Source organism: Botryllus schlosseri, chromosome 4 (genome assembly GCF_051294905.1).
Source record: "Botryllus schlosseri isolate E-star chromosome 4, Bs_hap1, whole genome shotgun sequence".
NCBI lineage: Eukaryota > Metazoa > Chordata > Ascidiacea > Stolidobranchia > Styelidae > Botryllus > Botryllus schlosseri.
Window position 1 is genome coordinate 917,772 of NC_137239.1, and position 27,802 is coordinate 945,573.

At 39.4% G+C, this 27,802-nt stretch overlaps 1 protein-coding gene and 1 long non-coding RNA gene across 2 annotated transcripts in view; one reads left to right on the plus strand and one right to left on the minus strand.

The window, feature by feature from the left end:
• Positions 1-27,802, minus strand: part of LOC145437866 (uncharacterized) — a 430,122-nt gene that overhangs the window by 221,386 nt on the left and 180,934 nt on the right. The gene's annotated exons all lie outside the window — the stretch shown is intronic.
• Positions 618-27,703, plus strand: LOC145437844 (NAD(P) transhydrogenase, mitochondrial-like). Its single transcript, XM_080315183.1, has 19 exons — positions 618-819; positions 2,462-2,691; positions 3,614-3,775; positions 4,289-4,414; positions 4,479-4,616; positions 7,911-8,049; positions 9,139-9,272; positions 10,201-10,368; positions 11,437-11,605; positions 14,549-14,772; positions 15,397-15,591; positions 16,639-17,068; positions 18,287-18,447; positions 20,213-20,392; positions 21,087-21,246; positions 21,607-21,688; positions 22,611-22,729; positions 23,270-23,385; positions 27,130-27,703. The coding sequence occupies exons 1-19, from the start codon at positions 696-698 to the stop codon at positions 27,274-27,276; spliced, it is 3,204 nt and encodes a 1,067-aa protein (XP_080171309.1). The 5' UTR covers positions 618-695; the 3' UTR covers positions 27,277-27,703.

The following is a 27,802-nucleotide window of genomic DNA, read 5'->3' on the forward strand; positions in this document are numbered from 1 at the left end:
CTTGAGCATGGACTCTATCGTATGTAATTGTTTGTATTATATCGACTTGAATGTGGACATGCTCGTCGACTGTCGGACGGTCTGCGGGTGCGGGATACTGTTCCACACGTCAGGTCATTTGATAGAGCGATGATCTCCTCGGTTGATCATATAATATTTAAACGACGTGGACGCGATGCGTGTGTTGTACTTTTGCACTTTTGAAATGATTGATTCCGAGGTCCGGCCGGCCCTCCGACTCCGACAGTCGACGAGCATATCCACATTCAAATCCAAATACAAGCAATTGCTACTAAATGAATACTAGTCCATCCTCAAGATTACCGGACCACCACCTGACCTGTCAATCTCGCCTTCTGTGACATGCCACCCCATTTTTGTCGCTTGCTTTTTTCTATTTCTTCTCTTACTTTTCATTCAGTATGCATGCCTCCTCTTTACATCACCTCTGAGGCCAAGGTGGGTGTCTGATTCCATAGACTACCGTACTCCAAGTCGCTTCGACACCGTCCTATCTTTTCATACGTCGTATTTGATATAATTGTTTCTGATGATTACCCCTGCCTGAGGCCCTGACAAGTGACAAGTGTCAGCTGAAAATATGCGGGTGCTGGTATGATTTCATTATGAATATATTATTCCATTTTAGGTATCGTTTCATAAAATTGTAGTCTTGGTCAATCCTAATTCTAAAAATGTCGGGATTGATTAAGTTAGCGACCCGTAATTCACACCTAAGAGGACCCACGACCTTGAGGAATAGCTACAACTACTCTTGTAGACGTTCATTCAACCAAAGCTCCAAGCGCTTACAAAAAGGTACTGTTCGATCGACGTTTATATCTCTCATATTATGATTTTCGAGACCATCACATATTTGATAAGCCTGCATAGCGGGCAACAAGTTATTGATGTGTGACACAAGGTTGAAATTTCATGTCTAAAATACATCACCCGTAAAGAATTTTGAGCCGCATAACTTTCTGGTTTCAAACAATTCAACAATAACTGTACTAATCAAAATTTTGTAGCGATACGATCTTATAGTAAATTTAATTCTTGGAATATGAGAATATAGCCTATATAATATAATTCTCAGTTAAAAACTAATTCATTATTATATAGAATATTAGTGAGTATTCATAAATGAATTTCAGACTCTAACCTTGGGTTCAGTTTATGATACGATGAAATAAACAATTTGTTCGCACACCCAAGACTCATTACATGCAATGAAGTTGTTTGTTTTGGTTATGATGGATCAGCGCCATCATCAACAACTATATAGGCTGACATGGATGTGCTATTGACTGAGATCCTTTAATTATTCAGTCTCCCAGAGACGCCTATTTTTGGATTTTTTCAATCTGACCCTTAGGTCTGGATGGGTTTGTCAATAATAAATATTTATTCACAGTAGGTGTGCGTCAGGTGTATTCAGACGCAGCTTATTTATTCGCTAATAAGCTTTTTTAGTTGAAGCTGTTTGTTTACCCATAAGTTGTTAGTGAGGGCTTGTGGGGATCTAGCAATTCAAAACAACTGACACTCGAACCGAGAGAGTTTTTATTTTTGCATTTTATTACTTTCAATACACGAGATACCGTATATATATATTTAGGCCAGGGCTCTCCAAAATTCACCCCGCCAGCGAGCTGCAGCCGGCCAGTAAATCTTTGTTTACCTGCAGCAATCTATGAAAGTATGACCCACGCATGGCAACTCGTCAGCCGAAATCTGTTGGACAGCTTCAATACTAAATAATGGTAGTCGGTGAAAAAAGTGGTTCTACGAAATGAGCAAAGTGGCTTATTGCATGCCGTACACTAGCTTCTTTATTCAGTATTTTTGTTAGTTCTCAAAATCAACCTTTAGGCTACTCTGTTCACCAGTATTGAGTAATCATGCTAGTATGCAAGACAAATTATCAAACCGAGTTTGACCTGTCAATCTGCACTGTACAAATTGCATGGCTTAAAATCATGCGCGGTGGATTCGTTTGGTTTGAATGTGCGTTGAGTCAATTTGACTTGCTCGATGACTCGACTTGGGCATGAGTCATTGAGACTCGGAGTAACGAGACGGACTTTTCATTGCAACTTCGAAGAGTAGTAAAGTTACCACATTATTGGTGATTCGTTTATCAGTATTGGTACTTGAAAGTAGAGCATGAAACTGTTCAGAGTTATTAAAATTAGTAGATTTTGAACACACATCATTCAATGTCACCCGAGCTGAGTCGTAAAAAGTTGGTTGAATATGACTTAATTCGAAATTGTAAAGCTAACGTAATGACTCAAGTCAACACTATGTCTCGGACTTGACCCCGTTAGTTTATGACACAGATTTGACTAGTGCTGAATTAAAATTGACTTGACTTAACTGGAGTTAAAATTACATTAGTAAAATTCTCTTGTGACTTGGTTTCAACCCAGTAAGAATCACACCATCTTTTTTTCAGGCAAACCTTACCCAGACATCCTGGTCGGCGTGCCGAAGGAAAGCTTTCAAAATGAAAAGCGTGTCGCGATATCGCCCGCCGGCGTGCAGACTTTGGTCAAAATGGGATTCGGGGTGCAAGTGGAAAAGGGGGCCGGGGAAATGGCAAAGTTTTCCGACGCCGATTACACGAGCGCGGGCGCTAAAATCTCGGACAAACCGGCCGTTTTTGGATCGGATATAGTCTTGAAGGTAAGTCCGGTTTCAGTAAATAAAGGCTGTCCGGAAACTAGGTGTTATGTGGACCTGTCAATGCGTGATAACTGTATACTGGTAGCCTACATGTAAAATGTCAGTTGATACCCATGTGGCAGGTGTTTTGATTCCAAAATAGCTAGATCCCTTTTTTGCGTGACACGTTATTATCGTCCTTTGATTTTTTCATTGGTTGCTCATTTAATTTTACCATGAGTTTGACTGACCCCACTCTAGGACTACCCATTTTACTCGGCTTGAGTCTTGCACTGGTATGGATTTTGATTGTTAGCGAATGGATCTTCGGGTGATGGCTGACGATACGATTTAAACCTGGGCCCATGGATTGCAAGTCCAGCTCTCCAACCACTGAGCTTTGGAGGCTCTCCGTTGTATGCAATACATATTAATATAATTAATAGTTTGCACGTTCTAAGAAACAAATATGTATTGATTATTTAGATCTGACAAATAGTTGAATTATATTCGAGTTATTCGCTCGTCCTATGGGATCTTGGATTATTTTTAAGCACCGTACCCTGAATTATTTTGGTAGGTTGTGTGGACGAATTTATTCTAGGATACCTTCACAAAAATCAGAGCATAAATCTGGGCAGATGAACTAAAATAAAGTGGCATCACTTTGAGCTACCTGAAGACTGAAAAAGGGCATTACTTTCGCCAATGGCCTTCATTGACATTAAATGGGAATATGATACTAATTGAAGAGCTACCTATGCCACAATCAGTTAAGGTCAAAGTTCGGGCAAATATTTTGGACAATGTCCACATTCTGGGGTTTTTAGTGGTAGCTTCAACATTGACCTGGTCACGGACCCCTTGGAACTAGTTTGCGGACACCCCAAGGATTTAAGAATCCCCGAATTATCCAGTGATTTCTGAAATATTGTGTTTCCAGGTCCGAGCGCCTTCAAACGACGAAGTGTCTCTCTTGAAAGACAAAGCGACACTGTTCAGCAACATCTACCCGGCGCAGAACCCCGATTTATTGCAGCAATTAGCGGGGAAACAGGCCACGGTTTTCGCCATGGATCAGGTCCCTAGAGTTACCATCGCACAGGTATGTCATTTTTTATTTTTTTTCACGATCAGCCTTGTCTGCAATTAGTAAAGAATTCAAAAGAACTTTGGATGTATCTTGGGGTGATACAGAAATTCAATATACAATTCACAGCCTACTACATTGACATTGGAATAAACTCGAATGTTTTCGGCTGACACTCGTCAGGTGTAATCGTCAGCAACTAGTAGAGAATTCAAAAGAACTGTGAATGTCTTGGAGGTACAGAACGTCAGTATAGAATAATATAATTTATATTGAAATAAACCCAAATATTCTTGGCTGACACTCGTCAGGGGTAATCGTCAGCGACTAGTCGAGAATTGAATTAATATAAAATGTTCTTTTCAAATCTCTGCTAGTTGCTGAGAATTAACCCTGACGACTGTCAGCCGAAAGTGTTGCAGGTATATTTTGCAATAAAAATATTATTTAATTCTATGTTGAAGTCCGTACTCCCAACAAGTCTCTTCAAATCCAACTTCTATTAATTGAGTTTTTATTTTTTGACAGAGTTACGACGTTCTCAGCTCCATGGCTAACATCGCGGGTTACAAATCTGTGGTGTTGGCCGCCAACAATTTCGGACGGTTCTTCACCGGGCAGATTACTGCGGCCGGCAAAGTGCCCCCTGCCAAGGTATAACGCTTGGATTTGAGCAAAGTTTAATTCGGCAGGGGTTGCAACACGGTATACTTTGCAGGTCCTCATCATAGGCGGTGGCGTGGCCGGTCTGGCGGCTGCGGGAACCGCGAAATCGATGGGAGCTATCGTGAGAGGGTTCGATACTAGGGAAGCTGCGTTGGAGCAATTCAAATCTCTGGGCGCAGAGCCTTTGAAGGTGTGTTTTTCGTGTTGGTGTACTTTATGACAGACTTTGTACAGACTCTGTAAGATCTGGGCCTTTTTGCATATGAGCAGGCTTGGACAGCTAGATTGTTCTAAGTCTAATTAGCAGGGTTGTAACTAAATCAAAAGGTTCCGAGTCACAAGACAATCCCACTTTTATAGTTTTGACTCGAGTCAAGTCGAGTCATTTTCAATTCACCACCGAGTCAAGTCCGCGTCCAAGTCACGGAGTAGAGGGTCGAGTCCGAGTCATAGTGTTTTGACTCGAGTCCGAGTCCAAGTCATTGTGTTGACTGTTCCGTTCCGAGTTACTGTCCTGTGAAACCCACTTTTTACCTCTCTGCTCGGGATATAGAACGCCTCGCATTCATAAGTTACTAATTTTCCTCACTTTTAACAGTTTCTGGTATCATTTTCAAGTAGCCTACTAGTGCTGATAGACAAAATAATAATAGTGTGATAACTTTACTATTCTTCGAAATTACAATGAAATGCCGGTCTTAGTAGAACCAGTCTCGAGCTATATGACTTTGTCCGAGTCATGCGCAATGACTCGAGTACATGTCGAGTCAATACATAAATTGACTCGAGTCGAGTCACTTTTTATTTTAGGAAAATGACTCGAGTCAAGTCGAGTCGCCAAAAGATCGCGACTCGAGTCGTTACAACCCTGCTAATTAGACTAATTAAAGTGAAATGCCTGTAATCTAATTCGTGAACTGTTTCTACTTTCTATTCTCTCATTTTAGTTCTAATCTAATTTGCGGTGTTCCTGAAAATGCTTCAGGAGAACAGTATAATGCAGGGGTCGCCAACTCAAAACAGGTCGCGGGCCACTTTTCACATTTCGTAGCGGCCGCGGGCCGCATGAATTCAATATCGATATAAACCAGGCAACCGCGTTTTAAAACTCTACGTTAGTACAACGCCGTACTACCTAACATAGGCAAAAGAAGTAATATTATATTAAAGGAATACAAATACAACAAAAAATTTAATCATCAATTTCATTTTATTTTGAACTCTGAGCTGTGCACGATACATGAAAACGCTTTTCAGCGACTAAGGAATCGATATTAGGGCTAGCGAGATACGTTACTAGCTGAAAGACCACCTCCACGTAAAGCTCGATCTTGTGGGGAAGCCCTACGCCAGTGTTACTCTAAACTTTTTTAGACACGCCCCTCTATGTGATATTGAAAAATTTCGCTCTCCCCGTATCGTCATATCACAAAATGCAACCAGAATGCTAGCAACCCCAAAGGATAGTTTGATGGCATGGAAAGTTATGACTGTTGATGAGAGAATTCTACAATAAGAATTCCGGATTACACACAAAATATGAATGTCATGTAACTCGCGCCGAGCGCGGAAAAATTTTCAATTCATCGCAGCTCCGCGCCCCTTTTAGATGATTTCACGCTACTAGAGGTGCACACCACTGCACTATATGCCGTTCTCCAAGCGTCTCAGTCTTGGCAGTGTTTGGCCATTGCACGTTAAGGCAATATGCCCAGCCCATTCATATCAGCTGATTATTCTCCCTCGTTGCAATGCTGTTTCCATCGCCAAAGACGTTTTAGCTAGTGACGAATAGTGATGCTGGGCACAGGAAAATAGCTTATTTTGAAACAACAACAACAACAATATGTTGAAACTGTTGTAAACTTCAGCATTTCAAAATGTTTTTCTTAGCTTTCTTTCAAAATCTCAAATCAAGTCGCGGGCCGCAAAATATGACCTCGTGGGCCCGCGTGTTGGTGACCCCTGGTATAATGCGAAACAAGCCGAGCTTGCTGTACAGACATTTGTTATTCTGAGTCTTGTGATAATGAAATATGATTTGATATGAACTTAACCTGATTCAAATTCTAAGTTTTTGCAAATTCAATAATTGTAATTTTTATATAATTTAGAAAAAATAACTGTAACTGTCATTCTAATCCTAATCTATTATGAAAAAAAAACTGTTTTGATATAATACTAGTTCTAGTCCAAGTTGGAATAACCTGTGTGGCTATCCGAAAAAAACTTTTTCTTCAGATTTCATTGGCTAGTTCATAAAATTTTTAGGTTGGTGAAAGCAACGCTGCACACCAACTTTGGCTCAATTCCAACCAGTAGAAGCTAGATTCTTGCACTAGAAAGTTTTGAATTTATCATGAAAAACCAAAAAAATTAATTTTCAAAATTTTTCTGTCAATCCCATAAAATTGTTGAGCTATCAGTAGAGATGATGCACACCAAATTTGGCTCAATTCCAACCACTAGAAGCGAAGTTATTGCAGTTAAAAATTTTCCAATTTAATGATTTTATAATAATTGAAGAGTTAGCCACCGTAAATACTATTTTATTCAAATCCAAATTTTTCTACTGCAATAACTTCGCTTCAAGTGGTTGGAATTGAGCCAAAGTTGGTGTGCATCAGCTCTACTGACAGCCTAACAATTTCGTGGGATTGACAGACAAATTTTGAAAATTTATTTTTTTGATTTTTTCATGATAAATTCAAAACTTCCTACTGCAAGAAAATCGCTTGTACTGGTTGGAATTGAGCCAAAGTTGATGTGCAGCGTTGTTTTCACCAACCTAAAAATTTCATCAAGTAGCCAGTGAAATCTGAAAAAAAGTTTATTTTTCGAACAGCCGTACTGCGTAGCCATAATTATGATCTTATTTGGGAATATTGCTAATTTTCTGCAGGCTAATGACACCAAATTAGAAGCATCTGTGCGTATACATCTGAAACCAGCTGTGTTTCTCATAGTTTAATGGCAGGGCCCACAACGTAACACAAACAAAACAAGAGGAACATGAAATGAGAGCCATTGTTTCAGCAGTTTATAGTTGGCATAAATCGGCCGTTCATTGTAATATTTCTAATTCCATTGTTTGCCAACAAAGGTGTTTCTAGAATAGAGATCTGAAGATGGGTAATATTATATAGTACATGCAGGCTTGCTAGCAAAGCATCCCACTAGGAACGAAGGCATTGACTTAGAGGTACCATTTTGACATCATTAGACTTCTGGCACTTGCTTTTTACTGTTTGGAACTGGTCTTGCTCAAAAGTAATCAAATGTGTGAATGCGACCCTCTACCCAAATTGGGTTTGACATCTGGTCTAAAGCAGTATGAAATGACATACAGAATCTCGTAGACTCAAGAAGCACATGTTCCCGCCATCTAATTGTTATATTTCGAATGATTGTGCTCAAGACTGCCGTTTTTGTGTTCTATCCGAAACAAGCTAGGCTACTCTTTGACGATGCCCCTACCTTGCAGGTCGAGATAGAAGAGTCTGGCGAGGGCACCGGAGGTTACGCCAAAGAAATGTCCAAAGAATTCATCGAGGCCGAAATGGCTCTCTTCGCCGAACAAGCCAAAGATGTCGACATCATTATTACCACTGCCCTCATTCCCGGTTTGTACATTGAAATTCAGCAATAGTTTTGGCATGTCGTTGAAGTTGCATAGGCATAGACGCAGTTATGCTGGGTATGCGACATATCCACCGTTCCTTTTGGCATGTAACTGCACAGATGGTGATTGTATTTACGTTTACATGCCGCTGCTGTATGTGCAAATTGCGACACGTCAATTGAATGCGACCTCAATGATAAAGACCTTGATTTCCATGTGCTTTGGGCTTGCGTCACTCGATTCAGCAAAGTGTATTCAGTTAGCGACAATCAACTTGTGTTCATTTGTAGGGAATATGGAGCGGTTGTTGCTGACATGCATCACACTGGTAATCTGATGCGTTTCTCTTAGTGGTTATAGCATACCTACAAAAGTGGTGCTTATATATGTACAATGTACATGATGCTTGCGGTAAGTTCATCCGCACGAGCAAGCTTATCTGATCCGTATATGATAGCCTGATACGTACTTAACCCTAATAAATGGATGCTACCTTGGTAAATTGGGAATTTTTCAAACCTCATCTTTTTTCTCCAACCCTTTTTGTCTCGGCTGGGTGAACGCCTTCTTGATAGTATCGTAATTTTGTCGCCACGTACCAGTGTTGAGATCAAGTCACTACCTTTGAGTCACGAGTCATTGAGTCAAGTCAAGGTACTCGATTTTCGGAGGGGACTCGAGTCAAGTCGAGTCAAGTCACGAGTCAAGTCATAATTCAAGTCAAGTTGCTTTTTCGAAGTATGAAGCATGATTACGTCATTGTGAACGGATGAACGATTATAGAGTTAAATATACACGCAAGAAGACGCTGTATCGCTCACATGAACGTATTACTGCTGAACTATTGGGGGTGTTCAACGCTTGCGAGTCGGTCTAATAGTAATTATTCTGCATATAAACTGTACGTTTGTCAATTATGTCGTGTCATGACGTCATCGCGCCTGCATACCTACTGAAAATTAGCTTCTGGTGCCAATGCATCTCGGTCTTCTGTTACATGAACGCTTCACGCTAAAATTTAAGCTGTCAAATTTTCCAACGATTGTCGATATTCCGGCAAGTTTCTCAATGCATCCTCGCATCTGTCCAGGCAAACCCGCGCCAAAGCTCATCACGCAGGCCATGGTCGAATCCATGAAGGACGGCTCGGTCATCGTGGACCTGGCATCTGAAGCCGGCGGAAATTGTGACGTCACACGACCCGGGGAAATGATTGAACACAAGGTAATCCAGATTTATGTCGACATAAGGGGTGGCTTTACAATCTTGAGATATTTCATTAGGTTAATATGTATTGTTCAACCTTTTTCAGTGTATTGTGTGACACGTTTTGTTTGTTATGACTAGACCCTGACCCTTGGTCTCTGCCGATAATATCGAGTCTATATCTCACTTTTAAAGAATGATCAATTTTGGCCATTAGAGGTAAAAAATATTAGCAATCTTCGTGATGTCACAGAAAGTGTAGTCAGAGAGCTGTAATTTGGGAATGCCAGGTAGCGAATATCATTATATTTGTTACATCTTGCAGGTTTTCGGATGCGGCCTTTCTAGTTTATTTCGTGCCTATAAATAGCAAAGCTGTTCAGATAATTGCGATGAAGATTTAGAAAGCTAGATGGCATATCTTTTGAATATTTGTCGAGTAAACTAGGTTGTCAGGGTAGGTGGTAGTTAGCTCAATAATGACGACTGCATAGTTATAATTACTGCTTACTTGAATTTAAAGTTATTATATTGTTATGTCCTAAGTTTCCAAATTGGTTTTAATTAGAAATATTATTATGCTTGTTATTGTGTGGTTGACTCTTGATAAGAAATGGACAAAAATTCTTTGAGTTGAATAGATTACAATGTATGTTGTCCCTATGTTGATTTTAATAGGCTTTTCGAAGTACAGAACTTCAATATTGCAGCAAACAATATGTGCACTGTTTACTGCCGTTCGCGACTTGTGTACTTGTCATTATTACGTCACAACGACAAAATTCTTTATTTCGAACTTGGTTAACCTCATTTACTGGTGTTCACTGCTAAAGAGAGCCAGTCAAAAAGCTTCCAGTGGAATAAATTAAACAATATGAACGTATTGTTTGCTGCAATATGTTGATTTTGTAAAAAATTCTGAATTTTCAATACTCCAACTTGACAGGGTGTGAAAGTGATTGGTTACACGGATTTGCCGAGCCAGCTGCCGACTGTGTCGTCAACACTGTTTTCGAACAACATGGTGAAACTCATCAAAGGCATGAGCACAGACAAGGAGATCTTCAACTACGAGTACAAGGAGGAATACGACCACGGAAATATTGATCATGTGGTGAGTATATCATAAACTTAATTGTAAATACAATTGTCTTCAGATACAACCTTCAGGAATCAAAATCAATCGTAAATTTGAATATGACAAATGTGTGTAACTCTAATGTAATATTGGAAACTTCATTTAATGCTACTTTTTTATATCATATATTTATATGTGGTTCTGTTGAAGTTTCTGTAAGGGAAGCTAGTGATGTCCTGTTTAAGACCACTAACTTGTTTGTGATTGCAATTGCTTCGTACCCTTTGAAAGAAATGTTTTCTATAGCCTCAAATATACTGGCAAGTGTCACTTGATGGCACTGCAGAAATGTAACGAAATTTGTTTAAAAGTCTCGGTAGCTTTCACATATAACTTGTTTAAAATGGGTTGTAGGCTACTTACAAACAATTCTGCACAATATTTGCATCATTGTGACAAGTGACATACATTCAAAGTAGACCATACTCTATGTTAGGGCAACATGCCGAAAAGCAAGTTCCAAACTGCTATAATTCAATTATAAATATGATGTTTTATTACTCAAATAAATGGATAAGCATCCAACTTCTTGCATATCAGAATTGAGTTATAAAATTCTAATATAATTGGCGGACGGGCAGGAAATTTACCTCTGACCTGCGGTTGAGACCACTGTCCTAGACCACTCTGATCAGTCTCACATAAAGCGCTATATTTTCTGTTCTATTAGCGCTAGACCGTTGTGGTTTATTTCTCGACATAGCTGTTGCTCAAAAATGCTCACACGAGTTCATAGATATCTTCATATTCGATATTAATTATGTCTGTGATGTAAAAACTCGATGTCAAAGACTGTTTCAATGCATACTGCCTCTCACAATACTCCTATATAAAGTACAATATATTCGGTTTTAGTTTTTGTAGACTGTAGCAGTTACTTTCTATGAATAGCATCACACATCCTGGAATAAAAAAAAAAGATTAGTGATCTATTATGTTTTTGATTTTATTCGAAATACAGTCAATCATCATTACATGATAATGTTGTAATAAGGATTGAGGAATATATATGCTGTCCAAATCCACCCTATATCTGCATTGTAGGTTCGGGGATCTTGCGTGGTCAACGAAGGCAACATATCTTTTCCACCTCCGCCACCTAAAACGATGCCTGAACCACCAAAACCACCGGCGCCAAAGCCAGAACCTGTGGTCGTCGAGCCACCCAGCAATTTCAGCGTAACAATGAAGAACAATGCGCTATTGACGACAGGTTTGAACCGACACCATTGTCTCTATATTGTGGGATTGTGTTTCGCTATTATGTCGCCACATGTATTTTGACAATAGGTAAGCTTACCCGATACCTGCCTGTGCTAAACTCGTAGGTTGTACTCCTGTACTTTGGATTATAATCTGAATTGATAGTGTGTATGAATAGTACCGCATTCCAACTGTAGAATTGTAACTATTAATAGCCCGTGTTGAAAAGTTTTCCATCTATGATATTCTAAAGTGCTCTTAAATTGTATATGAAGAGTAGTACACAACACTCGAATCTGGAAGAAGTATTGTAATGATTCGAGATAAATAAGGAACGATGCTTTTTAGAGTGCTGAAATGATACGATCCTTGTTACTAAGAGTAAATTTATCTACAAAAATTAGATTTCCCATGCTATTTTCCACTTTCAACCTCATTTTAGAGGAATTGCAGCACACGAAACGTAATACAAAGCTACTCATGAGAATGAAATTGTCATATCTGTGTGTAGTCATGTCAACCCACAGCATTGTCACAAAGTGCAATGAAATAGGAATAGTCGAAAACATTCAAAATGATCTTCAATATCATGTAAAACTGGATCATATTATTTGTGGCCGCATGAAAGGTGCGCATTCGAACTTTCCACATCGTTCATACTTTTATGACATCATAATAAATACCGGAATGCTAAACTGGAAGACTAATACTCGATTAGAATCGGATGACTCGGGCACTCGATTTTGCCAAGCCTTGATCAAGTATTTTATTGAGTTACTTCAGCAATGTGTGCTTTGATGGCTTTATCAAATCGAACATTTTCAATTATTAACTAGCTTTGGATGTCCTTGGGATGAAATTTGAACATGTTCATTCCAAGTCGACCTGATGGTTGCTATTTGTCATCTTTCTCTGTTTTTTTATAATGCTGATTTCTGCGTGTCTCGCGCTCAAAATAAAAGCGTCAGCCTTTGTGTAAAGACTTCCGTGCTCATAAGAGTCATAACGTATGGATTCTGTTTTGTTAAGTGAAGTTATTACAGTAGAAAAATTTGGATTAGAAAAAAATAATATTTACAGTGGCTAACTCTTTGATAACACTGGTCAACACATATTTTTAGGCAGACAAAGTAATAGTGGTTTTGGGGGTTCTGAAGGGCACTGATTCCGAATATGACCTTAGTTTTTTCAAATTGGCTCTTGTTGTGGAGATAACCCATGGGGATATTTTGACCAAAATCTCCCATTTTCGCGGTAATGACTAGATATCAAATCGGCTCAGTCGTACTATAAAGTTTAGAAAATCAATCTACTTGTTATTTTTACACGCAAAAGACTCTTTTAAATCAAAATACAGCAACAGCACTATATTTAGGGGTAATAGATTTATCATAATTCCAGATTTTCACGGATATCATGTACAATGTACATAAATAAACTCCAGTCGTGTACATAGGTATTTACCTAGATACTCAAATAACGTGGCATTAATTCAATCGGTTTTACGTCAACCACCCATTGTAAATTTGAAATAATCGGTTGGGATTTAATATTTTTGATCGATTTTAAATCACAATTGTTTTTTTGTAAGATTTTCGCCTGTAAGCTTTAGTGCCGTTTCTTGAAAGGTTGCGGCAATGGTCTGACATAATATGTTCAATTGTTCATCTCATCTGCCTTGATATCTTTTTTGTTGTTGTTCTGATGTCTTGTTCTGATGTCTTGTCCCCTTGCTAATCAACAAGATGATTGGGAAATATATCAAGATTTCTGAACAGGAAGTGAACTTTTATGCTCATGTTTGTGCTCAAGTGTTCGATATGCAGATATGAATTTTCGGACCAACTGTTTGTGGTTGGGTGCTTTATGATCATCTAAAAAGTTTTATTTACTACATCTTGGGAGAAATTACATGCAGTGAACTCCTTCTTAATGTGAAATTGAAATCTTTCATCGGTATTCGAATATACCAATTACCAGATTCAAGCTTCTCATTTGATATGGTTACTAGGTATACCCACTTTGTTGACTCAGTGGAAAATTATCAATTTACCTGTCAAAAGAAAGGTGACGCATATGAGTATTGTAATTAAGCCTTCCAAGGACAAATTTTATAGTTTTATACTCCTCTTTAATCTTGGTAGAATGACCAATTGATACAGGAGAAGATGTATTTTCGTTGTGCAAAAGCACAATTTTCAGGCTTGACAAACTGGTTTTTAGACAAACAAATATTTCGCATCATGCCATGTTAATATTGATAGAATGACTGAGAATGACATGAGGGTTCTTCATAGTCAATTTGTTATTTATGCGCAGTGTAAAATTAGAAAAAACTACGATTTTCTTCCTAGCAAGTGAAATATTTAAGGGTAAATACAGTAATTTTGGACTTTTTTAGGGGTATAAATATCTTCTGACGAAGAGCCAATCTGACAAAACGAATGGTATATTCGTAGTCAGCAACCTCACAAACCCCAGAAACAGCTCTCAGATGTTCTGCCTATGAAAATTTTTTTAATTTTGTTGACCAGTGTAATTTATTATAATATCATGGAATTGGAAATTATTCTACTGCAATAATTTTGCTTCTATTGGTTGGAATGGAGCCAAAGTTGGTGTGCAGCGTTGTTTTAACCAACCTAACAATTTTATCAAGTAGCCAGTGAAATCTCAAGAAAAAGTTTTCTTTGAACAGCCCTATTGTACAGACATTTAACATTAACTAAACTTTTTAATTTGTAAATTAATTCAATATCCACGTTTTTGCTAATTCAGTAATTCTAATTATAGTCTAATTAGGAAATAACTGTGTGCTGTGTCTATAATTTTATTCTAAACTAATTTGGAAAAGACTGCAAGTATAGTTCTAATCTAATACGAAAAAGCTAAAAGTTTACTAGTTTCCAATTTCTAGTTTACACCCCGTGACCGTGATGTGCTTTCTTTTTAGGATTCGGCGGTCTCGTGGGTCTGGGCATGCTTTCGCCCACCCCGGCATTCACCCAGATGGTGACCACCTTCGGGGTGAGCGTTATCGTCGGCTACCATACCGTGTGGGGAGTGTCGCCCGCTCTGCATTCGCCGCTCATGTCGGTCACCAATGCCATCTCTGGGCTGACCGCCGTGGGTGGCATTGCGCTCATGGGACAGAACAACGTGGAGCAGACCCCTTATGTGAGTACGAAGTGCATATGAAGTAATGGGAATATTTTTTCTAATGGGACTGATTTTTTTTAAAAGGGTATACGAGTGTTTTAAAAACGTTTTGATTCATTAGCAAAGAATTATGGAAGCGTTTTTAAATTTATGTAAAATTACGGCAATGTTTGATGAAAAAATTTACAATTTATTTATAATGAAATTACGGGGTATTTGAACAAAATATGAGTGTTGAAAGAAAATAATAAGAGTCGGAGTAATTTGAAAAAAAATATGATAGAGTGATTTTAAAATAATTGGGGAAGTGCTTCTAAAGAACGGTTGTTTGGGAGTGTTTTTATTTAGGCTTGTCGTTTTTAAACATATGATAGAGTATAATAAAAGATTAAGTTGTAAGTAAACCGATCATGGGAGTGTTAGAAAGAATTTATGGGAGTCTTTTCAAAAAATATAAGAGTGTTTTGAGAATTTTTCGAAGTGCTCCTAAAATTAAATGATAAAATATATTTTTTAAATAAATTAGGCCAGTGTTTTGAAAAAAATATTGTATTTTTGGTAATTATTTAAAAGTTTTTGAAAAGACGTAATTATAGGAGTGTATTGAACAATTCAAATCTGTAAAACGTGTGATTTTGTCAGGCTCTGGCGGCGGCGTCCGCGTTCATCTCGTCGATCAACATCATCGGAGGCTTCATCGTGACGCAGAGGATGCTGGACATGTTCAAGCGGCCCACCGACCCGCCCGAATACAACTACCTGTACGGCATTGCCGGGTCGGCGTATCTGGGCGCCTACGGATACGGGTTCATGAACGGCTACGATCATTTGCATCAGGTTTGTATTAAAAAGCTGGTCTGCGAGATTTTTGTATTTTTGCATGGGCTGCGGTAATTCTAAGAACTATACTCAGCTCCATGTCACTGAAAATGAATTCTGATAGGGATGGAGAAGCATTAAAGAGCCATGTTCTGCGTGATAACTAGACCTAGGCAGTACGCACAATGATTTTAGTACTCGATTGATGGTATCACAGTATTCGAAACACGTAGTACAAAGCTATGCACTAGGGCTGTTCAACAATAACTTTTTTTTCCAGACTCCAGTGATTCACTGATTAAATTGTCAGGTTACCCTAAAAAACACTCCACACAAAATTTTGTTCAATTCTAACAAGTATGAGCCACCGCAGAGCCAATTTAAATATAATAATATAATATAATAATTTAATAAAACATTTTCAAATTTTTCTGTCAACCCCATGAAATTGTTGAGTTGTCTTCAAAAATGGTGCAAAACAAATTTGACTCGATTCCAACCCGTAGAAGCGAAGTTATTTGAGTTTTACATTAAAAATTCTGGGATTACCCACCGTCAATGCAAATCCAGAACTTTCAACTGCGATAAATTTGAAAAAATTTTAGGGTAGCCTGACAATTTGATCAGTGAATCGCTGGAATCGGGGAAAGACGTTATTTTTGAACAGCCCCACTATGCACGCTAGTGGAAATTCATATCTGTGAAGTCGTGACCAGCCCACGGCATTGTCACAAAGTGCAATGAGATCGGAAAATGGTCGTAAAATACCAAGTCATCAATGACGTGGTATAGAACTGGCATAATTTTCTTTGCGATCGAATACAGCCTACATATTTTAACTTTACGCATCATTCATACTCTCATGACATCATAGTGTATAGCCTGATACTGTACACAGCCATATCACTCCGGTATTTGATTTTTCCCAATCTAATTTGAATCTAAATGGAAAATGTGTGTGGCAATAATGATAATTTTAATCTACTGGGGAATAGCTGACAAACTCAGCTCTTTCCAAATCCTAGCAGCCAGCTGAGCTGAATATTCCACATTTTTTCTCGGCAGATGATGTACTTTGCATCGGGCCTGGCCTGCATTGGCGCTCTGGCCGGACTCTCCCAGCAGTCCTCCGCCAGAATCGGTAATGCACTGGGCATGATCGGTGTCTCGGGTGGCATCTTAGCCACTCTGGGCAACCTCAACCCGGACACGGCCCTCCTTGGACAGATGCTGACGTCTATGGCAGTAGGAGGCAGCATTGGTGCGGTAATAGCGAAAAGGATCCAGATCACGGACCTGCCCCAGCTGGTCGCCGCGTTTCACAGCCTGGTCGGGCTGGCTGCGGTTATGACTTGCATAGCGGAGTTTATGATCGAACAGCCCCATTTGGCTACTAACGTGATGGGCGATATTATCAAGGTGGTGGCGTATCTCGGGACGTACATCGGCGGGGTGACTTTCAGCGGGTCGCTGATCGCGTATGGAAAACTGCAAGGTATGTACGGGTGACTTTTGGGGGTCGGGCTATAGAGAACTAACTTACAGTGGGATGCGGAATATGTTACCGAGAGGATTTTCAAAATGCGCAAATAGAACTATCCACATTTACAGAACTTGTAACTAGAACTAGAGGTCAAACTACTCGCTTTTCAAAACCAGCAACTAGAACTAACGACCTTTTGAAATCCGTAACTAAATGAAACGCAACTGACCAGAATCAATTCTGCAGCATCTTTCTGCTTGGCGGCACCGATAATACAAATCACTGAATTGCAAATGAGCTAAGAAATATTTGAGATAGAATCGGCATTTCAAAAGGAATCCTACCAGGTTCTGTATGAACATAATTGCAACAAATTACTGAAAAATCTGTCAGGGCGAACTACCAGAATACAGGATAAACTTCAGTTTTGCGTCTGAAATGGGAAGGGTTTTGACCCCACAAGACTCGCCCCTCAGGCTGCACTACACCTCTGTCAGAAGTGATGACTTTGAGCTAGCAATGGCTTCAAAAACATCACACGACAGACACCGTTATCTTATCACGATTCACGGCAAGTGCTTTCTAATTGTTCTGCAACTACACTTTTTAAATACGTAGAACTATTCATTGTTCAAAATTAGCAACTGGAACGGGAAATACTTAAAAATATTAGTTCGTTGATGGTCAACTAGATTGGCAGTTTGTAGAAGTCTAACCTAACTGCATGGCTGACCAACCAGAGACACATAGCATGTTCTGGTAGCTCAGTAAGCAGTTATGGGATTCTTGTGGCTTGCTACATGGTTGCAGTTTCGCACTAACTCCGAAAATATAAATTCAAATCGGATTACGGCCTTGCAACTTACTCCAAAATTGCCCTTGAAAGTTTAAAATCCTCATTTTTGCGAACAAGATCAGCGCCGCAATACAATGACCTGTTAAGGGGATCGGATTGTTGGCAACAATGCCTATCTTGTTGGGCAACCATGCAGTCCCATGTTGAACGTCTATCTGTAGGTTAGTTATCTGTACTTTTAGTGTACGAGCTACAATAAATTGTCAGTGTCAAACATGTGTGTTTTTCGGAGACAGGTTTGTGTGAAAAAAAATCACTTTGAAACATGTTTGCAGATACCATGATTCACTGATTTTATTGACGATGTATCACATTAATGTCAAGATTTCACTGTATACTTTAACAGGGGTAATAACGCAGGATTGACTTTTCAGGCGTTCTCAATTCGGCCGCCCTGTTGCTGCCTGGACGGCACGCCATCAATGCGGGCCTCCTGGCCGGCAGTTTCCTGCCTATCGTGCCGTACATGATGGACCCCTCGATGACAACGGGACTGATGGCTCTCGGGAGTACCGCCACTCTTTCCACTATTATGGTGAGTATGGTTCGGAGACTTCGTATTTTGTCCTAGTATTATTAATACTCTAAACGTGCTATAGGAGCAGACTTGTACAAACTTCCTGTTTTTCAAAATGCGCAACTTCAACTAGGACTACTCACTTTGCAGAGCTCGCGGCTAGATCTAAAACTAAAAGTACTCGCGTTTTAATACTCGCAGGTAGAACTAGAACTATCGGTCCCCAACCAACTTGCAAAACTAGAACTACTCACTTTTCAATACTCGTAACTAGAACTACGTAACTACACACTTTTGAGAACTAGAACTAGAACTTGAAGTACTCGCTTTTGAAAAGTTGCAACTAGAACTAGAACTACTCACTTTTCAATACTCGTAACTAGAACTAAAACTACACACTTTTGAGAACTAGAACTAGAACTTGAAGTACTCGCTTTTGAAAAGTTGCAACTAGAACTAGAACTACTCACTTTTCAATACTTGTAACTAGAACTAAAACTAAAACTACACACTTTTGAGAACTAGAACTAGAACTTGAAGTACTCGCTTTTGAAAAGTTGCAACTAGAACTAGAACTACTCACTTTTCAATACTCGTAACTAGAACTAAAACTACACACTTTTGAGAACTAGAACTTGAAGTACTCGCTTTTGAAAAGTTGCAACTAGAACTAGAACTACTCACTTTTCAATACTTGTAACTAGAACTAAAACTAAAACTACACACTTTTGAGAACTAGAACTAGAACTTGAAGTACTCGCTTTCGAAAAGTTGCAACTAGAACTAGAACTACTCACTTTTCAATACTTGTAACTAGAACTAAAACTAAAACTACACACTTTTGAGAACTAGAACTAGAACTTGAAGTACTCGCTTTTGAAAAGTTGCAACTAGAACTAGAACTACTCACTTTTCAATACTCGTAACTAGAACTAAAACTACACACTTTTGAGAACTAGAACTAGAACTTGAAGTACTCGCTTTTGAAAAGTTGCAACTAGAACTAGAACTACTCACTTTTCAATACTTGTAACTAGAACTAAAACTAAAACTACACACTTTTGAGAACTAGAACTAGAACTTGAAGTACTCGCTTTTGAAATGTTGCAACTAGAACTAGAACTACTCACTTTTCAATACTTGTAACTAGAACTAAAACTAAAACTACACACTTTTTAGAACTAGAACTAGAACTTGAATTACTCGCTTTTGAAAAGTTGCAACTAGAACTAGAACTAATCACTTCTCAATACTCGTAACTAGAACTAAAACTACACACTTTTGAGAACTAGAACTAGAACTTGAAGTACTCGCTTTTGATAAGTTGCAACTAGAACTAGAACTACTCACTTTTCAATACTCGTAACTAGAACTAAAACTAAAACTACACACTTTTTAGAACTAGAACTAGAACTTGAATTACTCGCTTTTGAAAAGTTGCAACTAGAACTAGAACTAATCACTTCTCAATACTCGTAACTAGAACTAAAAATACAACTTCAACTACACACTTTTGAGAACTAGAACTAGAACTTGAAGTACTCGCTTTTGAAAAGATGCAACTAGAACTAGAACTAGAACTACTTACTTTTCAAATTCCAGAACTAGAACTAAAACAAGAACTCGAACTAGAACTGCTCACTTTTCAAATTGCACAACTAGAACTAGAATCATCCAACTGTTCAAAGTTACAACTACTACATTAGTTAGTTGACCATTGAACAACTTGGTTGCTAGTTTGTACACATCTGTTATTGACGTTTGAAATTTCATTTCGAAACAGGGTGTCACCTTGACTGCGGCCATCGGAGGGGCGGACATGCCCGTCGTTATCACCGTGTTGAACAGCTACTCGGGATGGGCTCTCTGTGCGGAAGGCTTCTTGCTCGATAACAACCTGCTCACAATCGTCGGTGCTCTTATCGGATCGTCCGGTGCTATCTTGTCTTATATCATGTGTGTGGTGAGTAATACTTCATCGTGTGTGAAACAGTCGGTAATGGATTGGTTCTGCTTTTTTGGAGCACTCGAGCAAGTTAGGCTTCTTGCGCTGCGATTGTCATTTGTCCGTTCTCGTGACGAAATTGTTAAATGTGACTGTATTTCAGCTTGTGTAAATTGGAAAGTATTTTGGGGGATTGGGTTTGAGTTAAGTATCGTATCGAGCAAGCGTAGTGTTGTGCCGTCAAATCATTTTTCGTTACAGCACAGATGCGTTTTCCCATTTCAAAAGTATTGCACCATCCAAATCTCTTTCAAAAGTACTTGAGTAGGCTTCTTTTTTAGACTTTCATTTTCTGCTCTTGCTTTAGATAGTTCAAGTGTGTAATTCAGTTGTCATTTGGGGGATTACTGGTCATTGCACGGGAGTAGCAGCACTGAATTAAAATCCAAAATTTAATACTTGTCATCTCCTAGTCCTGACATGATTAACGCTTGTTTGAATGTTGCTTGACTATTGAAGAAATTTCATGAATTCCAAATTTGACCCCAATCCAGTCAAAATATATTCATTATCCAAGTTCATGCTCAGATCTGGGCCATAGTTTTCAGCTTGTCTGTGCTGGATTTTCACTAGTGCGACAAAACATTTGAATCTATCTATGTATTGGAGTTGTAATGTTGGATAATAATTTTCTCGCTCTGCTTTCAAACAGGCCATGAACAGATCCCTGGCCAACGTTATCCTGGGAGGGTTCGGTACTTCAAGCACGGGGTCAGGAAAGCCCATGGAGATCACCGGTACTCACACGGAGGTTTCTACCGACGACACTGCGCAATTGATCAGGGACGCCGAAAACATCATCATTGTACCAGGTTGTTAGTTTTACCTTTTTGTTATTCAATAGTTTGATGAAATGCACCACAGAGTCTGTGGGATGCATTTGTTAGCGGTGGGCCAGCTACGCGTGGTCAGAGGAGGCAAGGGAGGCAGGATCGAATGACTACATGTATTTTCCATACCTATCTTCAATTGCTGATATGTAGTTCCTTTGTGTGATGAGATGCTGATGAGATATGAAACGACGATGGGCAATTGAACCTGCTACCCTTTAGGGTTCATATGTTTGTAAATCTGATTTCAAAGGGGCCATTTCCCGTTATGGAGACGAGTATTTGAATCTGTTATTCACACAGGATAATGGAGACGAGTATTTGAATCTGTTATTCACACAGGATACGGCCTGTGCGTGGCGAAGGCACAGTACCCGATCGCGGACATGGTCACCAAATTGACGGCGGCTGGCAAAAATGTCAGGTGAGTGCTGTGGTTGGTTTCGTGTGAGTGCTGACTTTGTTTGCAGGTAGCGAAATGACATGTCAATCAATATCAGAGTCGTGTCGATAGCAATAAAACCAAAAATTAGCCCTTTCACTGATAACCCCAATATTGTAAGTTGATATTCAAAAGATATGGCATCTAGCTTGAGGGGACTACCAACTCAACATCGCTATCTCGCAAACGGCAACCCCCATCACAGTGAAATTTTCACAGCTGCTAGGTTTCGCTATGCTGTAAACAAAATATCTCATGTCGTAGTTCTAGCCCACAGAATTTGGATTTGACGAGAGAAATAGTGCTCCAACGCGCAAAATACCGTACCTCAAATTTTTTTATTTAACGTCTGTTTTAGGGAGTACTAGGACAGTCCTGCATGTTGCTAAAATTCGGACGTTTATACGCAACTCAACTTGGAGAAATTTCAATTTGAAAATTTAGAAATTCAAATATTTTTACGTAAGTTCCATAACTCACCATGGTATACCTACATATTTTCGGTGACTGTAGAGGCAGAAGCAATGTAACGAAATTTTACGATGGAGAAAAACGCTATTGAACATTTTCGCAGTAGAAGAAAGTACTAACGGTATGCCCAGTAAAATATAAATTTTGTAATGTTTACCTAGTTTTTGATGAGAATAGGCCGTGACATAAAAACAGAGGTACCATGTTAACATTTCCAGTCAAAAAATGATAATTTGAAAATTTTGATACTTTATCAAAGTTTACAGTTGCTAGTCCCTTGAACAGCTCTATAGCAATTGCTATGGACATGAGATAAACGAGAAAAGCTGCATCTTGGCACCTGTAACAAATAGATGAATATTCCCAGTATAGCAGTCACAGATTTTAGTTATCTGCCTTCCTATTATCGTGCCGTGACGCCATTGTGTTTTAGATTCGGCATCCACCCGGTCGCGGGAAGAATGCCGGGACAGCTGAACGTGCTTCTGGCTGAAGCCGGCGTCCCTTACGACGTCGTTTTGGAGATGGACGAGATCAACGATGACTTCCCGGGTATGTAGCAGCCGGATTTATTGCTTTTACCACAATATACATCACAGGAATATATTTGTTATGGCTAGGGCTTTGCACTATCATTCGAGTTCTCTAATCTGAATCGAGCATTAATTTCAATGATTCGAATCAAGTAGTGGGAGATTAATTTTCCACCTTCTCAACTGAAATTATACTCTCAAGGTTCATTGTTTCTGATGTATTTTCCGCCGACAGTCTGAAAATCTCGATGGATCGTATGGCAGCATGCGAAACATGTATTACAAAGCTACACACGTTAGTGAAAATGACATACCTGTCAAGTCGTGATCAAATCTCATAATTGCCATGAGAATCATAGCGTGCAGTAAGATATTAAAAAATACCAAATCATGTTCAATGTGGTGTAGAACGATCAATATTTTTTGTGGTTTCATAAAAGATACATACTATTTGAACTTTCCGCATTATATTATTCATACTGTAATAGTGAATGATATTCAAATATTTGACTCTGAGTGTGAGGCTCTTATGTAATCGTTTTCGTTGTTTTGTGCGCAGAAACCGACCTGGTCCTTGTCGTGGGTGCCAACGATACCGTAAACTCAGCCGCACAGGAAGACCCCAATTCCATCATCGCCGGTATGCCGGTTCTCGAAGTATGGAAGTCTAAGAAGGTAAGTTGCGTTTGTCTCTGCCTGACTGGTACAAACTACCAGCCTAGTTATGTGAGTAGTTCTAGTCTGATTGAGAATTTAGAGAGAAATTCAGTTGTCGAACCACTAGACAACACTTGGCGTGGAGCATGACACAGGTGTTATGTTGTGTGATGTTCTTGCGGACATTGCTAACTCAGAGTCATCACTACTAATTGTGGCGTAGCCAGAGGTGTTTTTTTTGGGGGGGGAGGGGGTCGAAACCCATTCCATTTCACACTACCAACCATTTGAAATGCGGATCCTATCTTCAATATTTGTTGGCTTGTTTACAGTTCAGTAATTCGAATTAGCAGTGCTGTCAATTAGCGAGCTGATTCGGAATTGCATCTAGTTAGATGTGCTTTAGTCAGTTAGTTGCGGATTTTTACGGCAGTTAGTCTAGCTCTAATTCTAGTTGCAAATTTCGAAAAGTGAGTATTTCTAGTGCTGGTTGCGGGTTATGAAGATTGGTGAATACTTGCAATTCTAGTTGCAGTAGGGAGTTTTGAAAAGTGGGTAGTTCTGGTCGGACATGGGGTGATTACTTCACGAATGTAATCGATTGCGATTACGATTACTTGTGAATCCCGCGATTACGATTACGATTACGATTACGATTACAGCAAAATCAGGAAGTAGTCGATTACGATTACGATTGCATTTCAAAAGAAATCACGATTACGCACGATTACATTTGTTTTGCTTCTTGGAACTAATTTCAGAAGAGATATTGGAAGACAATACAAGGCTTGCGATGAAAAGGTCTAATGAGTTAACAACTTTCTTTATAAATCATAGTCATTTGCTTGTTTCGTCATAATGCACCCATTGCCCAACTCTACGCAGGACTATTCGTCGCACCCAACGATTTGCATTGCCAGGTCCGTAATTGCCAGGCATTGCCAGGTCCGTAATTGCCACACCCCAAACTTACCAATAGGACCGGGAGCGAGCTTCAAGGGGACTCAAAAGTATTTCGTAAATCAACATAAATTATTATGGAGTATTTTCAAGAGAGTTAATTACCTTGAAAATTTTCTTCGAGCTTTGGGATTTAATGTCTCTAGATAGCTTGATTTTGAAATTCTTACCTCTCCCCCCCAAGAAAAAAAGCAAGCATAATTTATAGGAATAGGCATTTCGGTGGCGGTTATTGCTCCGCCACGACACACCAAAAGACGTATGCAATTTCGGCCAACATACAACTCCACAAAGTGTGCTACCAAAGAATGACCTTCGTGCCACAACTTTTGGTATGTGTCCGCTGCCAGTAGCCGCGCTCTGTGGGCGTGACGAATAGTCCGTTCCTTCCAATCTGAGCCCCAATAATGGAAATGCCACCCGGGGTACTCACGGAGGAATGAAGACGTGACAATTTGTGTGTGCGTCTCGCGAAAGTTTTTTTTTAGTCTGCTACGTTTGGGCGACTACAGTATCTTTGATTATATAAAAAACGGGAGGACACGAATCAGCAACATAAAATAAAGTAATTATAACAACTTACCAGATGCTATAATTATGAATTACGTGCCCCCAGCTCTACCGGTAAATCTGAATTAATAGCAATATAATGTAATTACCAATATCATTGACGAAATTCAGTGATCAACTTGAAAACTGACCACCCTATGGGGCCCCAATACCCAGAATTGTAATGACTCGAGTCATGACTCGACTCGATTCGCGATGTTTTGGTGACTAGACTTGACTCGAGTCATTTTTTGTATTGACTCGACTTGTACTAGAGTCATTTTGCATGACTCGAGCTAAGTCATATGACTCGAGACTAGAACGGCCAAGACAGACATTCCACGTAACTTCGAAGAATAGTAAAGTTACCACATTATTTGTATTTCGTCTATCAGTCCTGATACTTGGAAATAGGGCCCGTAAACGGTGAAAACTGAGGAAAATTACGATATTATGGATACGAGCCATTCTATATCACTCGAGTAGAGTTGAAAAAAGGTGGTTGAACCGGATTGATCTAAAACTGTTCTGTGAATATAACGACTTGCGACATCGCACACGAGCCAAACACCATGACTCCGACTCGTCCATATACTAGCTGACTTGGACTCGGACTTGACTGGGGGGTGAATTGAAAATGACTCGACTTGACTCGTGCGATTGACTTGTGACTCGGAACATTGTGACTTGGTTACAACCCTACCAATACCAACGTCGGGAGTGGGGCACGAATTGCTGTTTTGGTCCTGATTGTGCCTACAACCCACGCTAACATGGTGTATAAGCGGATGGCCATGGCGACAGGTATAAATCTCGAGTGAAGAACTATGAAATAACGATCGGCGCCCGTTTCAAGTAGAGTCATATGAGAATAAGATAAAGTGAACCTAAAATTCTACTTTACACTTAATACAGATACTGAAAGCTGCCGTTACGAGAAACAGCAAAGAACGGGTCGGTTATGATATATATCAGCAGCTGTTGATTTTAACCATCGTAATGTTTTCTTTGAGTACGAAATTTCAAATCTTTGTCTGGGTACGTACAATACATACGTATACTACGTAGATAGGCCTACTGCTCGCCAAGCAGCAACGGTCAAACTGCGTTTAACTAAGCATAACCAAACATCAATACTTAAGCTACTATTTGAAACTAGGCAGAGTGGTGATTATTATCTTGCTGCAAGGTAGTGGCGTCTGGAGCGTATTGATAACCTGGTATGCAGTATGGCTTACACTGTTCTGACAATCACACAGCAATGACCATCGAATATATATTTACTACGTGTGGATACTTCTTACGCAAGGACGGGCAAAGCTAATACTTCTGACGTAATAATGAGCAGTGGCGTTTGAAAATTAACCGTTCGCGCTATCAATAACCTGGTATAACATCTCTTCCTTGTTCACGAATGTTCGGTAATGTCATATTCATTGTACAAATGAAAAGTAATCGTTCTTTCACAAAGAAATCGATTAGATATGGGAAGTAGTCGATTACGATTACGATTACTTTGGATTTTTTTCGAATGTAATCGATTGCGATTACGATTACTTGAAAATGCTGTAATCGTCGTAATCGATTACCCCATGTCTGGTTCTGGTTCTAGTGGTGATTTCTGAAAAGTGGCGGGTGTTTGTAATTCTACTTGAAGTTGTGAGTTTTGAAAACCGGGTTGCTCCGCTTTCAGAAAAGTGACGATTAGTTATGATTCTAGCCGTTGTTAGTTTTAAAAAGTGACTAGTTCTGGTTGTAATTGGCAGAGGTGGTCAAAGTAGTCACCGTCGCTACTCAAGTAGAAGTAGAAGTAACGCCGGAATTTCTACTCAAGTAGAAGTAGAAGTGGTGGTTCACAAGTAAGTAGGTATTTTACGCTTATTTGTGCCTACAAAACTGAAAACTGTCAAGTAGAAGTAGAAGTAGTCTAAAATCATAACTACTTAAAAAGTAGTGTGGGTAGAAAAAATCTACTTCAAGTACTTCAAAAAGTAGAAGTACTTTGTTACTGACCACCCCTGGTAATTGGGCATTTTGAAAATTCAGTAGTTCGAGATCTAGTTACTCGTTTTGAAAATTGGGTAGTTCTGGTTGTAGTTGCAACTTTTGAAAATGGAGTAGGTTGCTAGTTTTGAAAATTGCATACCGGTAGTTCTAGTTTTAGCTTTGCATATTGAGAACCCACTACTTGGTACTATCTTGGTCCTTACAATACGCCTTTCAATCTAGCAATGTCTCGTGTGCTTTGTTCAGGTTATCGTCATGAAGAGGACCATGGGCGTCGGTTACGCGGCCGTCGACAACCCAATCTTTTACAAAGAGAACACATCCATGCTTCTGGGGGACGCCAAGAAGTCTTGCGACGCTCTGCAAACGGCCATCAATGAATCGGCCGTTTAGGGCTAGTCTTTTTCGCCTTTCTACCTATTGCGGGGTATTAGTTTTAAGCTACGACCTATTTTTCTCTTAGCCTGTGCCTATTTTGACAAAATAAAATGTCTCGAATCTATTAGAGCAATTTAGGATAAATACGGTGTCGTGTGGTTTCAATTTATTATAGCAAGTGCCTATTTCATCAAACTCGTAAATTCGAAACTGTTGGACCAATTAAGGAAAACGATTTTTCAATTCTTGAGCAATTCAATCACGTTTTAGTAATCGTGCCTTTTTCTGCTGAAAAATCAAGTTTGGTACAGTCTGGTAATTGGGTTTCTTTTAATATTTTTGCTGTGAAACGTGGAACACATATTTATTTTTAAGTGGCGGCCTGCCTCGGCTGTCGCACAGTGTTTGAAAACTCGATGAAATAAAGTGAGACTGTTTTTGACGTTTGACTGCGATATTTTTGATGAGGGGTACGGATTGGGGAGTGTAACAGTATTAAAAGATTTTTGAGTCGATACCTATTCCCAGCCCGATCACCGAT